At 41.0% G+C, this 21,930-nt stretch overlaps 2 protein-coding genes across 2 annotated transcripts in view; both read right to left on the reverse strand.

The window, feature by feature from the left end:
- The window catches only part of LOC137222505 (zinc finger protein 177-like), a 79,904-nt gene that overhangs the window by 8,894 nt on the left and 49,080 nt on the right, over positions 1 to 21,930 (reverse strand). The gene's annotated exons all lie outside the window — the stretch shown is intronic.
- On the reverse strand, positions 10,207 to 21,926 carry LOC137222507 (olfactory receptor 7D4-like). The gene is given in 3 exon segments (XM_067733874.1): positions 10,207 to 12,007; positions 17,953 to 18,095; positions 20,805 to 21,926. Coding segments are annotated over 3 exon segments (1,182 nt in total). The 5' UTR covers positions 20,889 to 21,926; the 3' UTR covers positions 10,207 to 11,052.

Here is a 21,930-nt window from a genome sequence, read left to right on the forward strand (position 1 = left end):
CCGGCTCTCAGTGATGTGTGTCCGATGCTCTCCCTGCATGACCCACTGCATTTGGCCTACCCTCTGCTGCCTGCCTGGGAACAGGGTGTTTCTGTTTCTGAATGGCTGAGGCAGCTGTGCTTGTGAGGCTACTGACCTCCCTGTGCCGGCCACCTACAGGAGTGACCCTGCACGTGGGCATTTGAAAATACTGTTTTGTGGTAGGTGTTTTGTTCAGTGTTTTAGTCTTTGAAATGCCAGCTAAACAGTTTTATTTTTATACTCACTTTTTTACACTCTGCATTTCCCCATTTAGGGTCTGAGTTTAGTAGTTAAAAACAAACCTAGCCTTTAAAAAAATCTGACTTTTGATTTGCAAATTGATTTAAAATGTCCATTTTAAATAAACAGCTCAGATACATAAATTTAATATTACTAACGAAACCTCCAGTACTTTAAGGTCCTTCTTTTATGGGCAGGTATCTTTTTCTTTTTTTTTTCACTCTTCACACCTTTTATTTTATTATTATTTTTTAATATCTTTATTGGAGTATAATTGCTTTACGTTGTTGTGTTAGTTGCTGCTGTATAACAAAGTGAATCAACTATTCATATACATATATCCCCATATCTCCTCCCTCTTGTGTCTCCCACCCACCCTGCCTATCCCACCCCTCTAGGTGGTCACAAAGCACCGAGCTGATCTCCCTGTGCTATGCGGCTGCTTCCCACTAGCTAGCCATCTTACATTTGGTAGTGTATATATGTCAGTGCTACTATCTCACTTCGTCCCAATTTACCCTTCCCCCTCCCCGTGTCCTTAAGTCCATTCTTTACATCTGCGTCTTTATTCCTGTCCTGCCCCTAGGTTCTTCAGAACAATTTTTTTTTAGATTCCATATATATGTGTTAGCATACGGTATTTGTTTTTCTCTTCCTGACTCACTTCATTCTGTATGACAGATTCTATGTTCATCCACCTCACTACAAGTAACTCAATTTCGTTTATTTTATAGCTGAGTAATATTCCACTGTATATATGTGCATCATCTTCTTTATCCATTCCTCTGTTGATGGACACTTAGGTTGCTTCCATGTCCTGGCTATTGTAAATAGTGCTGCAATGAACATTGTGGTACATGACTCTTTTTGAGTTATGGTTTTCTCGGGGTATATGCCCAGTAGTGGGATTGCTGGGTCACATGGTAGTTCTATTTTTAGTTTTTTAAGGAACCTCCATACTGTTCACCATAGTGGCTGTATCAATTTACATTCCCATCAACAGTGCAAGAGGTTTCCCTTTTCTCCACACCCTCTCCAGCATTTATTGTTTGTAGATTCTTTGATGATGGCCATTCTGACCGCTGTGAGGCGATACCTCATTGTAGTTTTTATTTACATTTCTCTAATGATTAGTGATGTTGAGCATCCTTTCATGTGTTTGTTGGCAATCTGTATATCTTCTTTGGAGAAATGTCTATTTAGTTCTTTTGTCCATTTTTGGATTGGATTGTTTGATTTTTTTGATGTTGAGCTGTATGAGTTGCTTGTATATTTTGGAGATTAATCCGTTGTCAGTTGTTTCGTTAGCAAATATTTTCTCTTTGGGCAGGTATCTTACACGGCTGGGTCTCTAAGAGAGGCACTGCCAACCAAACTGGTTCTAAATTTCTTTTCCCCCAGATCTGTGGTTTTTGGAGGATCCGTTAAATACTTCTACTACTAATCCTGCACTCACAATCTTCTACTGTCCTAAAATACACATCATGTAAAATTTACTAAACTATTTTAAGTGTGCAGTTCAGTGGCATTAAGCACACTCTTATTGTTATGCAGCCATTGCCACCATCCATCTCTAGATGTTTTTCATCATCCCAAATTGATACTTGGTACTTATTAATCAATAACTTCCCGTTGCCCCTTGCTCTAGTCCTGGTAACCACCACTGTACTTTCTATCTTGGGCTCTATGAAATAGACTCCTCTGGTTACCTTATGTATGTGGAACCATATACTACAATTGTTCCTTGAACAGCATGGGTTTGAAATGCGCAGGTCCACTTATACTTGGATGTTTCCTCAATAAATAGTATGGTACTACATGATCCACGGTTGGTTGAATCTGTGGTTGCAGAACCACGGATTCAGATGGCTGACTCTGGGACTTGAACATCCCTAGATTTTGTTGTCCCCAGCAGGTCCTAGCAGTAGTCCCCTGTGGATACTGATGGATGGCTGTATTTGGCTTTTTGTATTTTGCTTATTTCACATAGTAGAATACCTTCAAGTTTCATCCATCGTGTTTCATGTGACAGAATATTTGTTTTTAAGGTTAAATAATACTCCATTGGATATGTATACCACATTTTGTTTACCCAGTCATCCATTAATGGACACTTCGGGGGCTTCCATCTTTTGGCTACTGTGAATAATGCTGCTGTGAACATGAATGTGGATAGAACTACCAAGTTCTTTCAATTCTTGGTGAAACTCAGGAAATCGCTGGATACTACGCTAGGTCTCTATGTATCCTCGTTCACTTTTAAATCCTACCTTATCTTGACAGGTATGTGATTCATAGGGATATTTGGAAAAAGTACAAAATGGGAGCTTTTGACATATAGAAATTCTGTCAGTTGTGTGTAAAGATGTAGTGTAAGAGCCTCTAGAGCACTAGAGCACTGTATGTTTTTGTTTTCTGCATTTGCCTCTAGATGGGTATCTATTATATCCCATGGTGGACTGTGTATTACATCAAGCAACCTAAGAGCCAGTGATTTTGCTTTATCTAGGTCTCCTTTACCAATCTTGGGAAGAATCTCAGTTGTGTGTTAGTCACAAGTCCCTGGGTTCCCTCAGTGAACAAGGCTCTATGCAAGGTACTATGTCATTGGTAACCAAAAGACACAAAAAAAGCCATAATGTGCAAAAACTCTCCAAAAGAAAGTAGATCCTAATGCCAGATGATGTAGATTTATTTTTCCTGTTTTTTGAATTTTTGACCACACTGTGTGGCTTGTGGCATCTTAGTTCCCCAACCAGGGATTGAACCCGGGCCCTCAGCAGTGAAAACTCTCAGTCCTAACCACTGGACCACCAGGGAATTCCCAAGACAATGTAGACTTTGAAGCATTTCTACAGGTAGAGTTAATCAGATAAAAGATTCCAGTCCTTCAAGATAGGAAAAGTTGAGATGTGTCTCCACTAAATATTTTTGTAAAATATATAAAGGAATGTTTGAGAGAAATAAAAGGATGAAGAGATAGTACAGAGTTCCACAGGGGGACTTAAAATATTTCTCCCAGAATGTTTCTCCAAACAATAGAGGAAAAACAGGACATATATATGAGAACAATGAGTAAATGCCTAATATCTGTGTACCAAATACTGTATCTAGTAACTGTTAGAAATCGGAAAGTGCTTGTCTGGGGATGAAGGTGAGGGGATGGACTAGAACAGGCAGAAGGGCTTTGGGGGAAGATAATTACGTTCTATACCTTGCTTCCTCTGGTGATTATGCAAGTATATGCAATTTTCAGAAGTCATTCCCAGAATGCTTACGTGTACATTTCATTGTACACTAATTGTATCTCAGTGGGAAAAGAATGTAAACATCCTATGCAGTCACCAGGAAAATAGGTCTCTGGGCCTGTGCAGTACAAGGTTTCCTAGTTTGAGGAATGTGGCATTAAGTAGAATCTCTACTAGGAAATAGAGAGCTGATTTTTACCCGTGACCCTGTGTTACTTCAGGGCTAACAACAACAACAAAAATTGGTAAACAAAAGACATATGATGCTGCCTAAGACATGTAAAATCTCTCCACAAGAAAGCAGATCCTAATGCCAGACAACATAGACTTGACATATATGGTTTCAGGCTTCAGGCTTCTCATTTCTGTGGTTATTGAGATGGTAGATTTGGTTCATGGATAGAAATTGGAACTTTCTGCCTTTGTCATTCTAATACTATTGTGGAGATGACCATTAGGCTGCTCTTCTGTATTTTATTTATTAAAGACTGTGATTGAGTTTATTTTATTTTTTAAATTAATTTTTATTGGAGTATAGTTGATTTACAATGTTGTGTTAGTTTCTGCTCTACAGCAAAGTGAATCAGTTATTCCTATACATATATCCACTCTTTTTTAGATTCTTTTCCCATATAGGTCATTACAGAGTATTGAGTAGACTTTCCTGTGCTGTATAGTAGGTCCTTATTAGTTAGCTATTTTATATATAGTAGTGTGTATATGTCAATCCCAATCTCCCAACTTGTCTCTTCCCCACTTCCCCTTTGGTAACCATAGTTTGTTTTCTACATCTGTGACTCTATTTCTTTTTTGTAAATAAGTTCACTTGTACCATTTTTTTAGATTCCACATATAAGCGACATCATATGATATTTGTTTTTCTCTGACTTATTTCACTCAGTATGACAGTCTCTAGGTTCATCCATGTTGCTGCAAATGGCATTATTTCATTCTTCTTTATGGCTGAGTAATATTTCACTGTATATATGTACCACATCTTCTTTATCCATTCATCTGTCAATGAACATTTAGGTTGCTTTCATGTCCTGGCTATTGTAAATAGTGCTGCAGTGAACATTGGGGTGCATGTATCTTTTCGAATTATGGTTTTCTCTGGATATATGCCCAGGAATGGGATTGATGGATCATATGGTAGGTCTATTTTTAGTTTTTTAAGGAACCCCCATACTTTTCTACATAGTGGCTGTACCAATTTACATTCCCATCAACAGTGTAGGAAGTTTTCCTTTTCTCCACACCTTCTCCAGCATTTATTGTTTGTAGATTTAAAAATTTTTTTTAATTTAATTTTATTTATTTTTTATACAGCATGTTCTTATTAGTTATCTATTTTATACATATTAGTGTATACATGTCAATCCCAATCTCCCAATTCATCCCACCACCACCCCCCGCCACTTTCCCCCCTTGGTGTCCATACGTTTGTTCTCTACATCTGTGTCTCTATTTCTGCCCTGCAAACAGGTTCATCTGTACCATTTTTCTAGGTTCCACATATATGCATTAATATACGATATTTGTTTTTCTCTTTCTGACTTACTTCACTCTGTATGACAGTCTCTAGATCCATCCACATCTCTACAAATGACCCAATTTTGTTCCTTTTTATGGCTGAGTAATATTCTATTGTATATATGTACCATATCTCCTTTATCCATTCGTCTGTCGATGGGCATTTAGGTTGCTTCCATGACCTGGCTATTGTAAATAGTGCTGCAGTGAACATTGGGGTGTATGTGTCTTTTTGAATTATGGTTTTCTCAGGGTATATGCCCAGTAGTGGGATTGCTGGGTCATATGGTAATTCTATTTTTAGTTTTTTAAGGAACCTCCATACTGTTCTCCATAGTGGCTGTATCAATTTACATTCCCACCAACAGTGCAAGAGGGTTCCCTTTTCTCCACACCCTCTCCAGCATTTGTTGTTTGTAGATTTTCTGACGATGCCCATTTTAACTGGTGTGAGGTGATACCTCACTGTAGTTTTGATTTGCATTTCTCTAATAATTAGTGATGTTGAACAGCTTTTCCTGTGCTTCTTGGCCATCTGTATGTCCACTTTGGATAAATGTCTATTTAGGTCTTCTGCTCATTTTTTGATTGGGTTTTTTTTTTTTAAATATTGAGCTGCAATATATATATATATAACTGATCCACTTTGTTATAAAGCAGAAACTAACACCCCATTGTAAAGCAATTATACTCCAATAAAGAAGTTAAAAAAATATTGAGCTGCATGAGCTGTTTATATATTTTGGAGATTAATCCTTTGTCGGTTGATTCATTTGCAAATATTTTCTCCCATTCTGAGGGTTGTCTTTTTGTCTTGTTTGTAGTTTCCTTTGGTTTGCAAAAGCTTTTTTAAGTTTCATTAGGTCCCATTTGTTTATTTTTGTTTTTATTTCCATTACTCTAGGAGGTGGATCAAAAAAGATCTTGCTGTGATTTACATCAGAGTGTTCTTCCTATGTTTTCATCTAAGAGTTTTATAGTGTCTGGTCTTACATTTAGGTTTCTAATCCATTTTGAGTTTATTTTTGTGTATGGTGTTAGGGAGTGTTCTAATTTCATTCTTTTACATGTAGCTGTCCAGTTTTCCCAGCAGCACTTATTGAAGAGGCTGTCTTTTCTCCATTTTATATTCTTGCCTCCTTTAGCAAAGATAAGGTGACCATAGGTGCATGGGTTTATCTCTGGGCTTTCTATCCTGTTCCATTGACCTGTATTTCTGTTTTTGTGCCAGTACCCTATTGTCTTGATTACTGTAGCTTTGTAGTATAGTCTGAAGTCAAGGAGTCTGATTCCTTCTGCTCCATTTTTTCCCCTCAAGACTGCTTTGGCTATTTGGGGTCTTTTGTGTCTCCATACAAATTTTAAGACTTTTTGTTCTAGTTCTGTAAAAAATGCCACTGGTAATTTGATAGGGATTGCATTGAATCTGTAGATTACTTTGGGTAGTATAGTCATTTTCACAATATTGATTCTTCCAATCCAAGAACATGGTGTATCTCTCCATCTGTTTGTGTCATCTTTGATTTCTTTCATCAGTGTCTTATAGTTTTCTGAGTACAGGTCTTTTAACTCCTTAGGTAGGTTTATTCCTAGGTATTTTATTCTTTTTGCTGCAATGGTGAATGGGATTGTTTCCTTAATTTCTCTTTCTGATCTTTTGTTGTTAGTGTATAGGAATGCAAGAGATTTCTGTGCATTAATTTTGTATCCTGCCAACTTTACCAAATTCATTGATTAGCTCCAGTAGTTTACTGGTGGCATCTTTAGGATTCTCTATGTATAGTATCAAGTCATCTGCAGTCTTGTTTGTAGATTTTTTTGATGATGGCCATTCTGACCTGTGTGAGGTGATACCTCATTGTAGTTTTGATATGCATTTCTCTAAAAATTAGTGATGTTAAGCATCTTTACATTTGCTTTTTGGCCATCTGTATATCTTCTTTAGGGAAATGTCTAGTTAGATCTGCCCATTTTTTCATTGTGTTTCTGTAATTATTTTAAACATTTAGAGTTGACCTTTAAACCACAGAATGTTAAAAGATATCAAATAAGGAAATCTGAGGGATAAATGAATAAAAAATAAAAGTAAAACAAAAGAACTAATAAATAATACCCAAAGGTAGTTCTCTGAGCAGATTCACATTGAGGAGACCCATTAAATACACAGATATTGGAGAACATCTGACTTGGCATTTGCCCTCTGCAAAGATGAGAGGGAGAGAGCAGACCTGTTTCAATTGGATTTTCCCAACTAAGATTTTCTTCATGTTTCACAGTAGTTAAGATTTATTCAGAGTGGTTTTTGCAGGGAAATCTTGACATTGTATTTCTAATCTTTTTTGGTTAAAGGTGTAATAGTCCATATTTACTTTCCTGTCCTGCCTTTATCTGCCCCAGAATATTTATGCCACTGTGGGTGTGTATGTAGGACCTTCCTTATTTTCTTGCCTCCTTCATTTCCCTCATATCACTTTTGAACTGATATATTAATCATTACTTTATTATCTACCTCCTACATCATATGGGATCGTCTAGGCCTCATACATTTTTTGTATACCTTCCTCATGTCTTCTCAGTTCCTAGCACAGGGACATAACTTAATTATTTGCTGATAGATTAAAGGAGAATGCCAGAGGGAAGAACTTAAAAGGAGATACAGGCCTCCAGGCTTCTCCAAGCTCCTTCATGGGAACATCAACTGGGTCAACTGAATAAAATATTTCACTCTTTTTCTCTTCATAATGCCTAGCAGCAGTTTTTACTGTGTAAGCCATATATAGACTTTAAATTTTTTATATAACCACAAGAAACCAAAAAGAAATAACTGAGATCTTTTTCTTTTCTTTTTTTCTTTTTTTTTGGCTGTGATGAGTCTTTGTTGCTGCGCGCAGGCTTTCCCTAGTTGTGGTGAGCGGGGGCTACTCTTCGTTGTAGTGCGCGGGCTTCTCATTGTGGTGGCTTCTCTTGTTGCGGATCACGGGCTCTAGGTGCGCGGGCTTCAGTAGTTGTGGCATGTGGGCTCAGTAGTTGTGGCTTGCGGGCTCTAGAGTGTAGGCTCAGTAGTTGTGGCGCATGGGCTTAGTTGCTCTGTGGCATGTGGGAGCTTCCCGGACCAGGGCTCGAACCTGTGTCCCCTACATTGGCAGGTGGATTCTTAACCACTACGCCACCAGGGAAGCCCCTGAGGTCATTTTTAATAAATTTTATTTAACCCAAGATACCCAAAACATTTCAACATAGTAAGTGGTAGTGGAGCTATTTAAATCCTTCATATGAAGTATTCAAAATTCACTGGATATTATATATTCATCAGATGTAACTGATTTGTGTTTAGATCTCAAAAAATTACAGTTGAAAGGATAGCTTCCAATACCCAAAATATTTGCAATAATTGTCTGCATACAGGTGTGAGGCCAGGCGCTCCGGAGCCCTGGGTGCAGATTTAGCCTCGGACTCCGGTGTCCTGAGTAGATCACATGGCCTCCAGACCTTCCCTCTGACCCAGAGTGCCAAGAGTCACCACAGGATGAATACAGCACATCAGTGAAGGGTGTGTGTGTCTGAACAGGTTTACTGACCAACTGGAAATATCCAAATATCCGTGGATAAGCAAAATGTGGCACAGCCATACATTTGAATACTATTCTACAATTATAAGGAACAAAATACTGATGTGTGTTTTTCACATGGATAACTATGAAAAATCATTCTGCTAAGTGAAAGAAGCCAGATACAAAAGATCATCTATTGTATGATTCCATTTATATAAAATAGCTAGAAAAGGCCAGTTTATAGAGACAGAAGCAAATAAGTGGCTGCCTAGGACTGAGGTGGCAGTTGATGTTACCTGCAACTGGGCACAGGAGAACTTTCTAGGGTGACAGAAATGTTCTAAAACTGGATTGTGGTGATGATTGCATAAGTAAAAATTTATCAAAACTATTGCCCTTATGCTTTAAATGGCTGAATTTCATGATATATAAATTATCCCTCAATAAAGCTATTAAATAAATTTTTAAAAGTTTTATTCTGGACTCACTCAAGGTGAATTGAAAAGTTCTACCTTTGTTTTCAGCATGCATTATTACACACCAATATTATTATGGTTACCACTCTGAATTGCAACATGTTTACCTCTTTGGTCCCCAGTTTTGTTCATATGAAGTAGGCAATAAAAACACTATGGATTAAACTTAGTGGAATCAAATTGAATTAAAGCCACACTGAATATCTCTTTCCCAAGGGGGGAAAGCGGGGGGTAGTGGTGGGATGAATTGGGAGATTGGGATTGACATATATACACTAATATGCATAAAATAGATAACTAATGAGAACCTGCTGCAGAAAAAAATAAATTAAAAAAACCCACTATGGATTAAACTTAGTGGAATCAAATTCAATTAAAGCCCCACTGAATATGTTTTTCCTTACTAATAAATTACGATTTTCCAGTAATTTGAAGATCTTACTATATACCCAGTATTTGTTTTGTGTTTGTTTTTGTCGTTTTTGCCCCCAGAGTCCTTTGTTCCATTCATGGTATTGTTTGGATATTCTTAATAGTCTTCATCACGTGTCTCAGCTTTGGTTCCTCGGAAGCAGGTGCCGAATCAAGGATTTATGTCAAAGCACATTATTGGAAGGAGCAAGGACCGTGGAACATAGGTTAGAGAAAAGGGAAGTGATACAGGGCAGAAAACACATCCAATAAAGCTCATCTTAAGTTAGCTTGCACACGAGTGAGCAGAGTTTTCATCCTGTAGGGAAATTCTGGAAAATGGCACAAAATCCAAACTTCAGAATGATCCCAGCTAAGGGGTGAAGAAGACAGTATACCCCACACCTGTCCATCAAGAACTGTCCCTCGTGGGGCATAATTCTCTGTCAGGTCTGCCGTCACACATTGGGAAAACTAGGTTCTACCTGGTGCTGACAGTGACAGTCAGGCTGCTGTGCAGTGGGGATGGTGAAGGGATCCCAGGGAATGTAGGAGAAATGCTGACAGCTTCTACCACTCCACCCTTTGCTGCAGACTCAATTCTATCAATATTCTTCTCAAAAAGTGGACTAAGTTCTGAAAACACTCCACAGGTGTGTGATTACCACTCCTGCTGGCACCTCCAAAGAGTGCCCTCCCCCCAAATAAGCCACAAGAGAAAACAAGTTTTATTCTATTGCATTCATTATTAGATGTTTTAGGATATTGGGGTATATCTTAAAACAGCAATGATAGCAAATAAAGGTCCAGCAAAACAAAAGAAAGAGGAAAGGAAGGGAGGGAGGGAGGAAGAAAGAAGGCAAAGAATGAAGCAATATCTCATAATTATTCTATGCTATATACTTCTATGAATCATGTGAAAAAACTAACTCAAAACTAGATTCCCACTCTTGAAGCTGAAAATCTCACAGTCTTCAGGAAAATGTTGGATAGCAAAGTTAGGAATGTGGGCATAGTGTTAGGTTTTCAGGGTAGACTCTATTCCATTCCCAATCTGTTTGAAAAATGAGATAAATGAGAGAAAACACCTTTTGAAATTTTGTCAAGATAACATAAAATGTACACAGAACAAGAACAGCCTTGGTATGTGAAGCACTTTGGTTATGACTGTTGTGTGATTTTCATTCCATTTCTTCCAGAGAAAAGCAAACACACAGAAAAATTAACATGAAGAACATGAACATTTGAGAGGATAATTTGGGGGGAAACCATGCCATACGTGGTATAAGTGCTTCAAATCTAATGTTGGAAATCGCCAGAATGGCTGTAAGAAACCCAGCCCAAGATGGAAATGTATGGGCTGCAAATAGGAAGCAAAAGTCAAAAGGAATTACTGAGGAGGGTGTTGAGCAGAAACTAATACAAACACAAATAAAAGCAAAGTCATAATTGCTTTGAGAATGGAAGAAATGAAGCATGTCTTTTAAGGGAAAAGAAAATCAGGAGATATAAATTCACAAAATTTGTTTTTGCAGCCCACAGTGTCCACTTAGTTCTGAGGCCAGTGGCCCCTCACAGACAAGTGGTACCTAAACCAAGGAGCCTTCCCAGGGCCCCCTTCACATCCTTGTTCCTCAGGCTGTAGATGAAGGGTTTCCGCCTGGGGGTGAGCACGGTGTACATCACTGAGGCGATGGAGCTTCTCTGGGGAGAATGGGTCACAGCAGAAGTGAGATAGATCCCCACGCCTGTCCCATAGAACAAGGAAACCACAGAGAGGTGAGACACACAGGTGGATAATGCTTTATATTTGCCCGCTGCAGAGGAGATTTTCATTAAAGAGGAGACAATTCGAGAGTAAGAGAAGAGGATTCCAATGCGGGGAAACACACCCAGCAGGGCAGTGGCCACAAACAAGAAGATGTTATTGATGAGGATGTCAGAGCAGGCCACCTTGAGAATCTGAGCCAGTTCACAGAAGAAATGTGGAATTTCAGTGCCAGTACAGAAGTTCAGCTGCCTCAACAGTAGAATATGAATCAGGGGAACCCAGAAAATGACGAGCCAACACATCAGAACCAGGAGGACACAGAAGCGGGGGTTCATGATGACCATGTAGTGCAGGGGATGGCAGATGGCCACAAACCAGTCATAGGCCATCACAGTCAGGAGAAAACTATCCATTACAGTAAAAATAAAAAAAAAATACACCTGAGTGAGTCACCCTATGTAGGAGATGCCTTTGCTCTGTGTCTGGATGTTCACTAGCATCCTTGGGACAGTGGTGGAGATGAAACAGATGTCAACAAAGGACAGGTTGGCGAGGAAGAAGTACATGGGGGTGTGGAGGTGGGGGTCTGAGCTGATGGCCAGGATGATGAGCAGGTTCCCCAGCACAGCGACCAGGTAAATGGACAGGAACACTCCAAAGAGGAGGGGCTGCAGGTCAGGATCGTCTGAGAGGCCCAGGAGGAGGAACTGTGATACTCCTGTATGGTTTCCTGCTCCCATGTCGCTGGTGCGTCTGCTGGGGAAGGAGGCAAAAGCAACATTCAATGAACAGCCAAATGGCACCTCAGCTAGCCATCACTTATGATTCCACTTTGAGGTCGATATCCTTCACCCTCTATTAGTCCTTCCAATGACAGTGATTCACTCAGCCAAATGGTAGACCATTTCCATTTTAAATATATTTATTTAGCTGTTTTAAAATTTAGCAGAAAAAATATTTTTATCTCCTACTCACTGGTTCTTTTTTTCTTTTTTTTCTTTTTTTTTTTTTTTTGCGGTACACGGGCCTCTCACTGTTGTGGCCTCTCCTGTTGTGGAGCACAGGCTCCAGACGCGCAGGCTCCAGACACGCAGGCTCAGCGGCCATGGCTCACGGGCCTAGCCGCTCGGCGGCATGTGGGATCTTCCTGGACCCGGGCACGAACCCGTGTCCCCTGCATCAGCAGGCGGACTCTCAACCACTGCGCCACCAGGGAAGCCCCAAAAGTCAGATTTTTAAAAAAGGCTAGTTTTTTTTTTTTTAAACTACTAAACTCAGACCCCAAATGGAGAAATGTAGAGTGTAAAAAAAGTGAATATAAAAAAACAAACTGTTTAGCTGGCATTTCAAAGACTAAAACACTGAACAAAACACCTAACACAAAACAGTATTTTTATTTATTATTATTATTATTATTTTTTGCGGTACGCGGGCCTCTCACTGTTGTGGCCTCTCCCGCTGTGGAGCACAGGCTCTGGACGCGCAGGCTCAGTGGCCATGGCTCACGGGCCCAGCCACTCCACGGCATGTGGGATCTTCCCGGACCAGGGCACGAACCCGTGTCCCCTGCATCGGCAGACGGACTCTCAACCACTGTGCCACCAGGGAAACCCCAAAACAGTATTTTTAAATGCCCACGTGCAGGGTCAGTCCTGTAGGTGGCCGGCACAGGGAGGTCAGTAGCCTCACAAGCACAGCTGCCTCAGCCATTCAGAAACAGAAGCACCCTGTTCCCAGGCAGGCACCAGAGGGCAGGCCAAATGCAGTGGGTCATGCAGGGAGAGCATCAGACACACATCACTGAGAGCCGGTGGTTGGGGAGGGAAGGTGGGCTTTGACACCAATCAGCCACCAAGAAGTGCTTCAAGGAAGAAGCCCACACAATACAGTGTTCTGTATTCCCAGCTGAGGGGAGCCCAGTAGCTCCTGGAGCTGCCCTTGTAGATATTTGGGCTCCAATCTGCCTGGCTGCTGAGGCATCACATGGCCTTCCAGGCCAGCGCAGGGGCCTGGTGCCCCCAGAGTCACCATGGGCTGAACGGTGTACCTGTCTAAACATGTTCCGTGACCAAGAACTCTGGGCCTTGTTCTAGAGACAAGACGTGATAGATTCAGGCGCAAAGATATCCCCAACCTGTCCCTTAACTTTTCCATGAACACTGAGATAAGAATGATGAAATTGATTCCACTGACGAAAGTGATTCGTAATGGTGAAAGGCGCTGTGTTCCAATGGGTCACAAGTGAACTGGTTCAGAAGCTCAGGGTGCAGATCTCTCCTCCCCTCATGGAGCACAAACAAAAGCTGACCCTGTTCCGCCCTTCACTCTAATGAATAATCTTCCCCACTCCTCGCCTCAAAGCTCCTGTACTAAAGAGATGACTTTCTGCTGTTATGTGGAAAGACATACTGCTCAGGGGCAATAACGTCTTATATAATGTCCCCATCACCAGGGACCCACAGGCCACCCGTTATGTGACAAGTGACAGGGCAGTCAGAGGGAGAGAAGGAGGCAGGAAGACAGCTGCCTGTGACAGCGGCAGGTCTGGGTAAAGAGTGAAGAAAGGGCCAGATCTGCACTGACTGCAGGGTCCCAGAAAGGCCAGGGGACAAAGCCAATGGGAAACCCAACGGATGCACCACTGGGGGCTGAGGCAGACAGCCAGCTCCAAAGTCGTCTGGGATAGAAAAGGCCAACATGAAGTACCCAGGAAAGCTGGGGAACAGCCACAGCCATTCCCATCATCATTACTGTTTGGCCACAGTGGGGCAATCATGCAGTCAGTCTCCACAGTTGTGTCCCCTTATGGTGGTGGTCAGTTTACCTCATAATAGTGCACTAATTTCACTGTTTCTGATGATACTGAGCACTTCCCCACTGGGGTATCCATTCCCTGTCAAACATAACCACTCATAAGACAGGGGCGGCTCTGCCACTTCTCTGGGGGAACTTGGTCCTTTTTGTCACCTGGGCCTGTTTTGTGGCTCTTCTGACTACAGACTGATTTCTGGGTCTCTGGGTCAGTGTGTTGCTGAGGAGTTGACAATGGGCATTGCAGTATTCACAAGTCCCAGTACACTTTGTACAAGGGAAACGGTATTAAGACTTCAATGAGGGCTTCCCTGGTGGCGCAGTGGTTGAGAGTCCACCTGCTGAAGCAGGGGACACGGGTTTGTGCCCCATTCTGGGAAGATCCCACATGCCGCGGAGCGGCTGGGCCCGTGAGCCGTGGCCGCTGAGACTGCACATCCGGAGCCTGTGCGTCCGGAGCCTGTGCTCCGCAACGGGAGAGGCCACAACAGTGAGAGGCCCATGAACCACAAAAAAAAAAAAAAAAGACTTCAATGAATTAAAAAAGAAAAAGAGTTCAATGAAAGACGTTAATTTAAAAGGTTTCAGGGTAGCAACTAAAGGAAAAGTAGTGGAGCATATAAATTTCAATAATCGACAGTTAAATCATCTGCATGAAAATACACTAACAATGTAGAGAAAGATGGAAAATGAGATAAATATGGAAAAAATAAGATAGACACAAACCCAAATTTATTAGTAATTTATTATATTATACAGTAAATGCTCCAAGTAAAAGAAAAGGATTTTAAGATTGGATAGCAAAAACGTAGGTATTTTTAAAGTCCACATAATGTCTGTGTATAAAGTGACATTAAAAAATTAAGCATAGAGCTTCCCTGGTGGAGCAGTGGTTGAGAATCTGCCTGCTAATGCAGGGGATACGGGTTCGAGCCCTGGTCTGGGAGGATCCCACATGCCGCGGAGCAACTAGGCCCGTGAGCCACAACTACTGAGCCTGCGCAGCTGGAGCCTGTGCTCTGCAACAATAGAGGCCACGATAGTGAGAGGCCCGCACACCATGATGAAGAGTGGCCCCCGCTTGCCACAACTAGAGAAAGCCCTCGCACAGAAACAAAGACCCAACACAGAAAAAATAAATAAATTAATTAATAAACTCCTACCCCCAGCATCTTCTTTAAAAAAAAAAAAAATTAAGCATAGGACTTCCCTGGTGGTGCAGTGGTTAAGAATCCGCCTACCAATGCAGGGGACATGGGTTTGATCCCTGGTCCGGGAAGATCCCACATGCCCTGGAGCAACTAACCCATCGAGCCACAACTACTGAGCCCATGTGCCACAACTACTGAAGCCTGTGCAGTCTAGGGCCTGGGTGCTGCAACTACCAAGGTGGTGTGCTGCAACTACTGAAGTCCATGGGCCTAGGGCCCATGCTCCGCAACAAGAGAAGCCACTGCAATGAAAAGCCCGCACACAGCAACGAAGAGTAGCCCCCACTTGCTGCAACTAGAGAACGTCTGAGCGCAGCAACGAAGACCCAATGCAGCCAAAAAATAAATTATAAACTAAAAAAAAATTAAGGGTATTATAAGATTGAGAAATTAAGGAAACGCAAACTGATATAACTACTGATACACTTACTGTTGAGCCTCATTAAGAAGTAGGACAGCAGGGATCCTTGTTCCCTCTTCTTGCCCCAAACATGGGCGAATGTCTGGGGAAGAGCTTTCATTACTGGATTCCAGATGTGTTTCTGTCTTTCCACCCAGCCTGGCCACTACTGTTCTGCCTCTTCCAGGAAGCCACGTCTCCATCACCAATACTTTTGGACCAGTGACTTGATTATTCCCTTCCTCCAAGGAAAGTTAGCCTATTTGTATTGGTTCCCTTTGTCTCTTTGTCCCTGAGTCTCTCAGGGGTGACACAGAGGGCCCATGTCGAGTCTGCACTACATTGGGTTGTCTTACAGGAGAGCAATGCTGAGGTTGTGGAATTTATTTGTTTCTTTGAAGCAGGAACCAAGCCTGCTTGTTGTCTCAATGGGAGAGATGATGTCGTCTTTCCAAGCTCCTCACTGCGTTTCTCAATTCTGAGAAAAAAAGGGGTCAGAGCCTTGTATTCACATGTACAACATGATGAGCAGGGGCAAGAGCGATGCACGGAGGAGGGTCTTCAATAAGCTACTCCTGGTTGACACGTCAACTTGGCTTATGGAGAATTTTCACATGCAAATGACATCTGGTCAGCCACTGAAGAACAAAAGCTGGGATGAAATCTGCTTCGTGGATCTCAGTGAGCACTTGTTGATGACACTATCACTAGGAGTCGAAGCAGCAGAATGAGGCCAACCTGAATATAAACCTCTAACATGACCCATGAGGTCTCAGACTCAGGCAACTGCAACAAATTCTACTGGAAATATAGGTCTTATTCCAGAAAATCAGAATGTCATCCAGGGCTAGTATATAATCCATTACTCTGCATTCAAGGGAGTTAAGACTAATCTGCTGATAATTAGTGTCACTGCCAATAATTAAAGAGGTCAACAGATAGGCCAAATAGCAATATGCATACACAAAAAGGAACCAAACATGACATGTCACTCCATATATTAATATGTATAAATGAAGGTTCAGAGGTTAATTCCAGTCCAGGCTTTGTTTTAAGCTTGATTTGGATTATCATTACAATGGTTTGATTAGCCTCAAGAAAGTGTCATCAAGAAGCTGCACCCTGGGGACTTCCCTGGTGGTGCAGTGGTTAAGACTCCACGCCCACAATGCAGGGGGCCCAGGTTCAATCTCTGTTCAGGGAACTAGATCCCACATGCATGCCACAACTAAGAGTTTGCATGCCACAACTAAGGAGCCCACCCACCACAAGTAAGGAGCCCACCTGCCACAACTGAGACCCAGCAGAACCAAATAAATAAATATTAAAAAAAAGAAAAATAAGCTGTACCCTGATTGGCTATACACGATGTAACCCAAGGCTGCTCGAGCATGAGAACTGTGTAACCTTTCATCAGAGGCTGAAATGAGGTTTTTACTATTAGATAAAGTCCTAGGAAGGCAGAACCTGGGTTCTGGCTAACTGACACCTGGCATGATGTGGGGTGCAGAAAGCTTAAGACTGGGGAGGGCACAGAGGTTAGGCATACCTGCTGGTAAATGCATCAGACCTGGTAATGCAGTAGCTGGCTTCATTGGTGGCACATAAATGAGGGACTGGCTAGTTCTGGTGGCAATAATGGTGCAGTTGGTACACCTGTACTGAGGACATTACTGACAGCTGGTAGAATTGAGCCAATAAAAAATCCAGGGGGCTTCCTGGTGGCTCAGTGGTTGAAAATCCGCCTGACGATGCAGGGGACACGGGTTCATGCCCTGGTCCGGGAAGATCCCACATGCCGCGGAGCGGCTGGGACCATGAGCCATGGCCTCTGAACCTGTGTATCCGGAGCCTGTGCTCCACAACGGGAGAGGCCACAACAGTGAGAGGCCCGCGTACTGCAAAAAAAAAAAAAAAAAATCCTGACAGATCCTGTTCAATTTCTGTAATTCCCAGCGGTGACAAAGATTGGGGAGTAACTGAGGAGAGACGAACCTCCGTAAAGCCATCTTTAAGAGGAATAATAGGTGTACTAGTCATTTGTCTGTGTCTGAACCCAAAGCCCACCTTCAGGAACTGCCAGTCATGGCATCAAGCAGCGCACATTATCAGGAGCAGCCAGTCACATGAGTTTTTCACTTTTCAAGCACTTGGATTGGAGGACAAACCCAGAGGGAGGACATGTCACCTACAGCAGACAATGCTTGATCCAGACACATGATATGATTGTTTTGCATGGGTGTGGAGCTAAATATAGGGGTGAAAAGGAACAATCTCACCCTCTTCCTGCAAGGCCTGAGGTTGAATGTCCTGCACAGGTGTCGGGGTGTTGTTCTCCCACAAAGGTCAGGAAATCAGGGTGTCTCACATTAGTAGATGAAATCTCACTTCCTCTCCACTCATCCCATGCTTGACCCTGACCCTGAAAGGATCAGGTGTGAGAGAGGACAAAGCCATATTTACAAGATTTACAGAGATGTACTATATCCTCCACTTTGGCCATTGGGACTTGATGTAGATGGACTTGGTGAGCCTCATACATAGTCAAGCAGTTCCTGTCTTCACAATATAAGACCAGGTCCATCCAACAGGAAAAAACAGGGGCCCTAAGTGTGAATCCTGTAGGCCCACTTTTGGCCAGGTTGTGACCTGGAAAATGTAGCAACTAGACTGGCCTGGCCTGATGATGAGGGAAAGACATATCACTGCCCAGGAAAGGTCACGGCCAAATGAAAAATGTTCAAAATAGATCTTTGGGACCACCTGGAACAGTATCCTTTCTCAGAAACCCTAAGATTTCAGACTCAGGGTAGCATTTCCCATATTTACTACACTGTTTCTCTTGCCTGTGAATCACCCCATGTTTATTCAGCATGAGCAACAATCTAGTGGAAAAAAATGATGACTCTACAATATTTCTCACATTCCTAATGTTCTTCTCCACAGTGAGATCACAAGTGAACATCAAAGTACTCAAGAGATGTACAGTTTTCCAGAAATCTTATATCAGTAGAGTTCCTCTGCATTGAAAGATCTTTCATATTTCCCTGAGCAAACAGTAAAGTGCTTTCCATGTTTCTTAATAGTATGGCTTCACTGTGAGCCCTAACAGGCTGTGTTGTGAGATGGATGGCTTTCCCACATTCCTTATGCTTGAAGACCATCTCTCCAGTGTGCTCTTTTCACGTCAAGTGTATCAGGGCAACTGAGGGCTTTCCCACATACCTGACATCAGTTAGACAAAGCGATTTCTTACAAGACAAATGAACAAAGAGAACTGAAGGCCTTCTCACATATTCTTCATTTATAGGATTTTGCTAGAGGGTGAGTTTTTCCTGAGGAGTTGGAATAACTGATGGATTTCTCACATTGTTTACATCCTCAGGTTTCTTTCTCTCCACCATGAGTTTGGACATGTTTAGAAAGGTCTGATTTCCAAGTGAAGGCTCTCCCACATTTCTCACATTTGTAAGGTTTTATTCCAGAGTGAATTGTCTTGTGACGATGAAGGTATAAGGAATGTTTAAAGGATTTTCCACACTGATCACATAGAAAGGGCTTATCTCCAATGTGAGATGTTCTATGGTCCCTAAACTGAGATTTGACAAAAAGTTTTCCACAATCTTCACATAAAAACTTTCTAGCATGAGTTTCCATGTGTTCAGTAAGTACAAAAGGCCTGATGAAGGCTTTACCACATTCCGTACATTTATATGGTTTTGTTCCAGTGTGAATTCGATTGTGAATCTTAAGATATGAAAAACTTTTAAAGAATTTTCCACATTTTTCACATGGAAAAGGCCTCTCTTCACTATGAGATTTTATATGTTCTTGAAGTCTATAGGAAGTAAGGAAGGCTTTCCCACACTCCCTACATTTATGCACTTTTATTTCACTATGATTTTGCATGTGATCATTAAAGAATAAGGGATAAAAATAGGATTTTCCACTTTCCTTATATATAAAGGGCCTCTCTCCAGTATGAGATTTTATATGGCTCCTAAGGTGATCAGCTCTAATGAAGGCTTTCCCACATTCCTTACATATAAAGGGCTTTTCTCCAGTATGAGATTTTTTATATGCCTCTTAAGTTCATAAGCTATAATGAAAGCTTTCCCACATTCCTTACATTTATAGGGTTTCTCTCCATTTTGGGTTCCCATGTGAATTTTAATGGATATATGATATTTTAGACTTTCCCACGCTCCTTACATTCATAACTTTTTTTTGTGGTGTGATTTCGTACATGTATACCATGCCTTGTGGAGTGAACAGAAGCTCTCCCATGTTCCTTCTGTTCACAGTGTTTTTCCCCATTCTGAGTTACTACTTGTGCCTGAAGAGAAGGCTGATTCACACAAGCTTCCTCACCATCACTGCATTCGAAGGCTTTCTCTCCCATGCAGGTTTTCCTGTCCACAATATTTGGAGTCAGGATGATGGCTTTTCCACAGTGATTAAACACAAAATGCTTCACAACCGTAGAGGTTTTCTTCTGCAGAGTAAGGAAGCTTTTTCCATACTCATTATGCTCGTAAGTGTTGCCTCCATTTTGAGTTCTCCTGCCTGTCCTAAGGCTCAAGTGTTCATTGAAGTCTTTCCTATATTGCTCACAGTTACAGAGTTTCCATCCATTATGCATTCTTGCCTGTGGATGGATAGATGAATGATGATGCAAAGATTGCTCAGACTCATTAATTGATCCTACTCATCTCAAACTTGAAACATCATTACAACGATGAAGATGACTTTTACCATTTCTACTACATTCATACACCTCTGCCCTGTTGATTTCTTTCAAGTTGACTGATGGAATCCTTCTGCCAGAATGATGTTCCATCTACTCCAACCTTCAAATAATCCTGTACAGCTTCATGGATTGTTGTAAAATCTCAAATGTCCTGTTACATATGTGGAAATGAGGACTTATGGGAACTCTGAAGCAATAAGTATCAAGCTAGGTTTAGGATATCCCCAAATTCAACCTATTCAGAGTATCTCACCATAGACATTGCTCTCCCCTGGTGACTGCCACCTATTGCAAACATCTATCACTTGTGCTCATGCTATAAATGAAATTCCCTTTCTTTTCTGAATGTGGAAAAAGAGAAATATGATGTTTTAAACTTACCAATGTTACTGTTTCCATCCCAACAGATGTTTCTCCCCCAAGATTATCCTGCTGAATTGCTGAGCCTTTGGTTTTAAGTTGCATTTCCCATAAAAAAAATAATAAATGTAAGAGTTTGTAGAAAGAAACAGGAGGCTGAAGGAGTTAAAAATAATAATACTCGTTTGTATTGGCTTCCAAATTAAAGATGCTAAAAATATCAATACATACATACTAGATTTGAGGAGTTTGGCTATGCCAAATATTTAACAATGATAGGAATGCAGTCAAAATTCAGTACCTGATTAAAAAGAATTCTATGAAAATTAAATATGATGGGGAAAAAAACCTGAATATTATCAGTGAAGGAAAAGAGGAATGTTAGGAAAAATAGCCTACATCAAAATGATAAAGTTAAAAAAAGAAACAGAACAAGCCATTTCGGATAAAGATGTGGTACATATGTACAATAGCATATTACTCAGCTGTAAAAAAGAATGAAATAATGTCATTTGCAGTTACATGGATGGACCCAGAGATTATCATATTAAGTGAAGTAAGTCAGACAGAGAAAGACAAATATCATATGATATCACTCATATGTGGAATCTGATTTAAAAAAATGATACAAATGAACTCATTTACAAAACAGAAACAGACTTAAAGATATCAAAAACAAACTTATGGTTACCAAAGGGGAAATGTGGGAGGGTGGGATAAATAAGGAGCTTGGGATTAACATACACACACTACTATACATAAGATAGATAACAACGACCGAACATATAGCACAGGGAACTCTACTAAGTATTCTGTAATAACCTATATGAGAAAAGAATCTGAAAAAGAATGAAAATATATATATATATATATATAACTGAATCAGTTGCTGTACACCTGAAACTAACATAACATTGTAAATCAACTGTACTTCAATAAAATTATATTAAAATAAAGAAAGAACAAACCATTTTGTGAGCTCATAAGAAATTGTGAGTAAATGTGAAGTACATACATATGACAACTTGAATATATCCTGAAACATCAGAGACCAGTGACCTCAGCCTTCTGTGAGAAAGCACATCTTTACAAGTTTCCTCATTATTATTCCAAAGACACTGAAATTTTCACTGATCAGGAATCACTC

The sequence above is a fragment of the Pseudorca crassidens genome, chromosome 3 (genome assembly GCF_039906515.1).
Source record: "Pseudorca crassidens isolate mPseCra1 chromosome 3, mPseCra1.hap1, whole genome shotgun sequence".
Classification (NCBI taxonomy): domain Eukaryota; kingdom Metazoa; phylum Chordata; class Mammalia; order Artiodactyla; family Delphinidae; genus Pseudorca; species Pseudorca crassidens.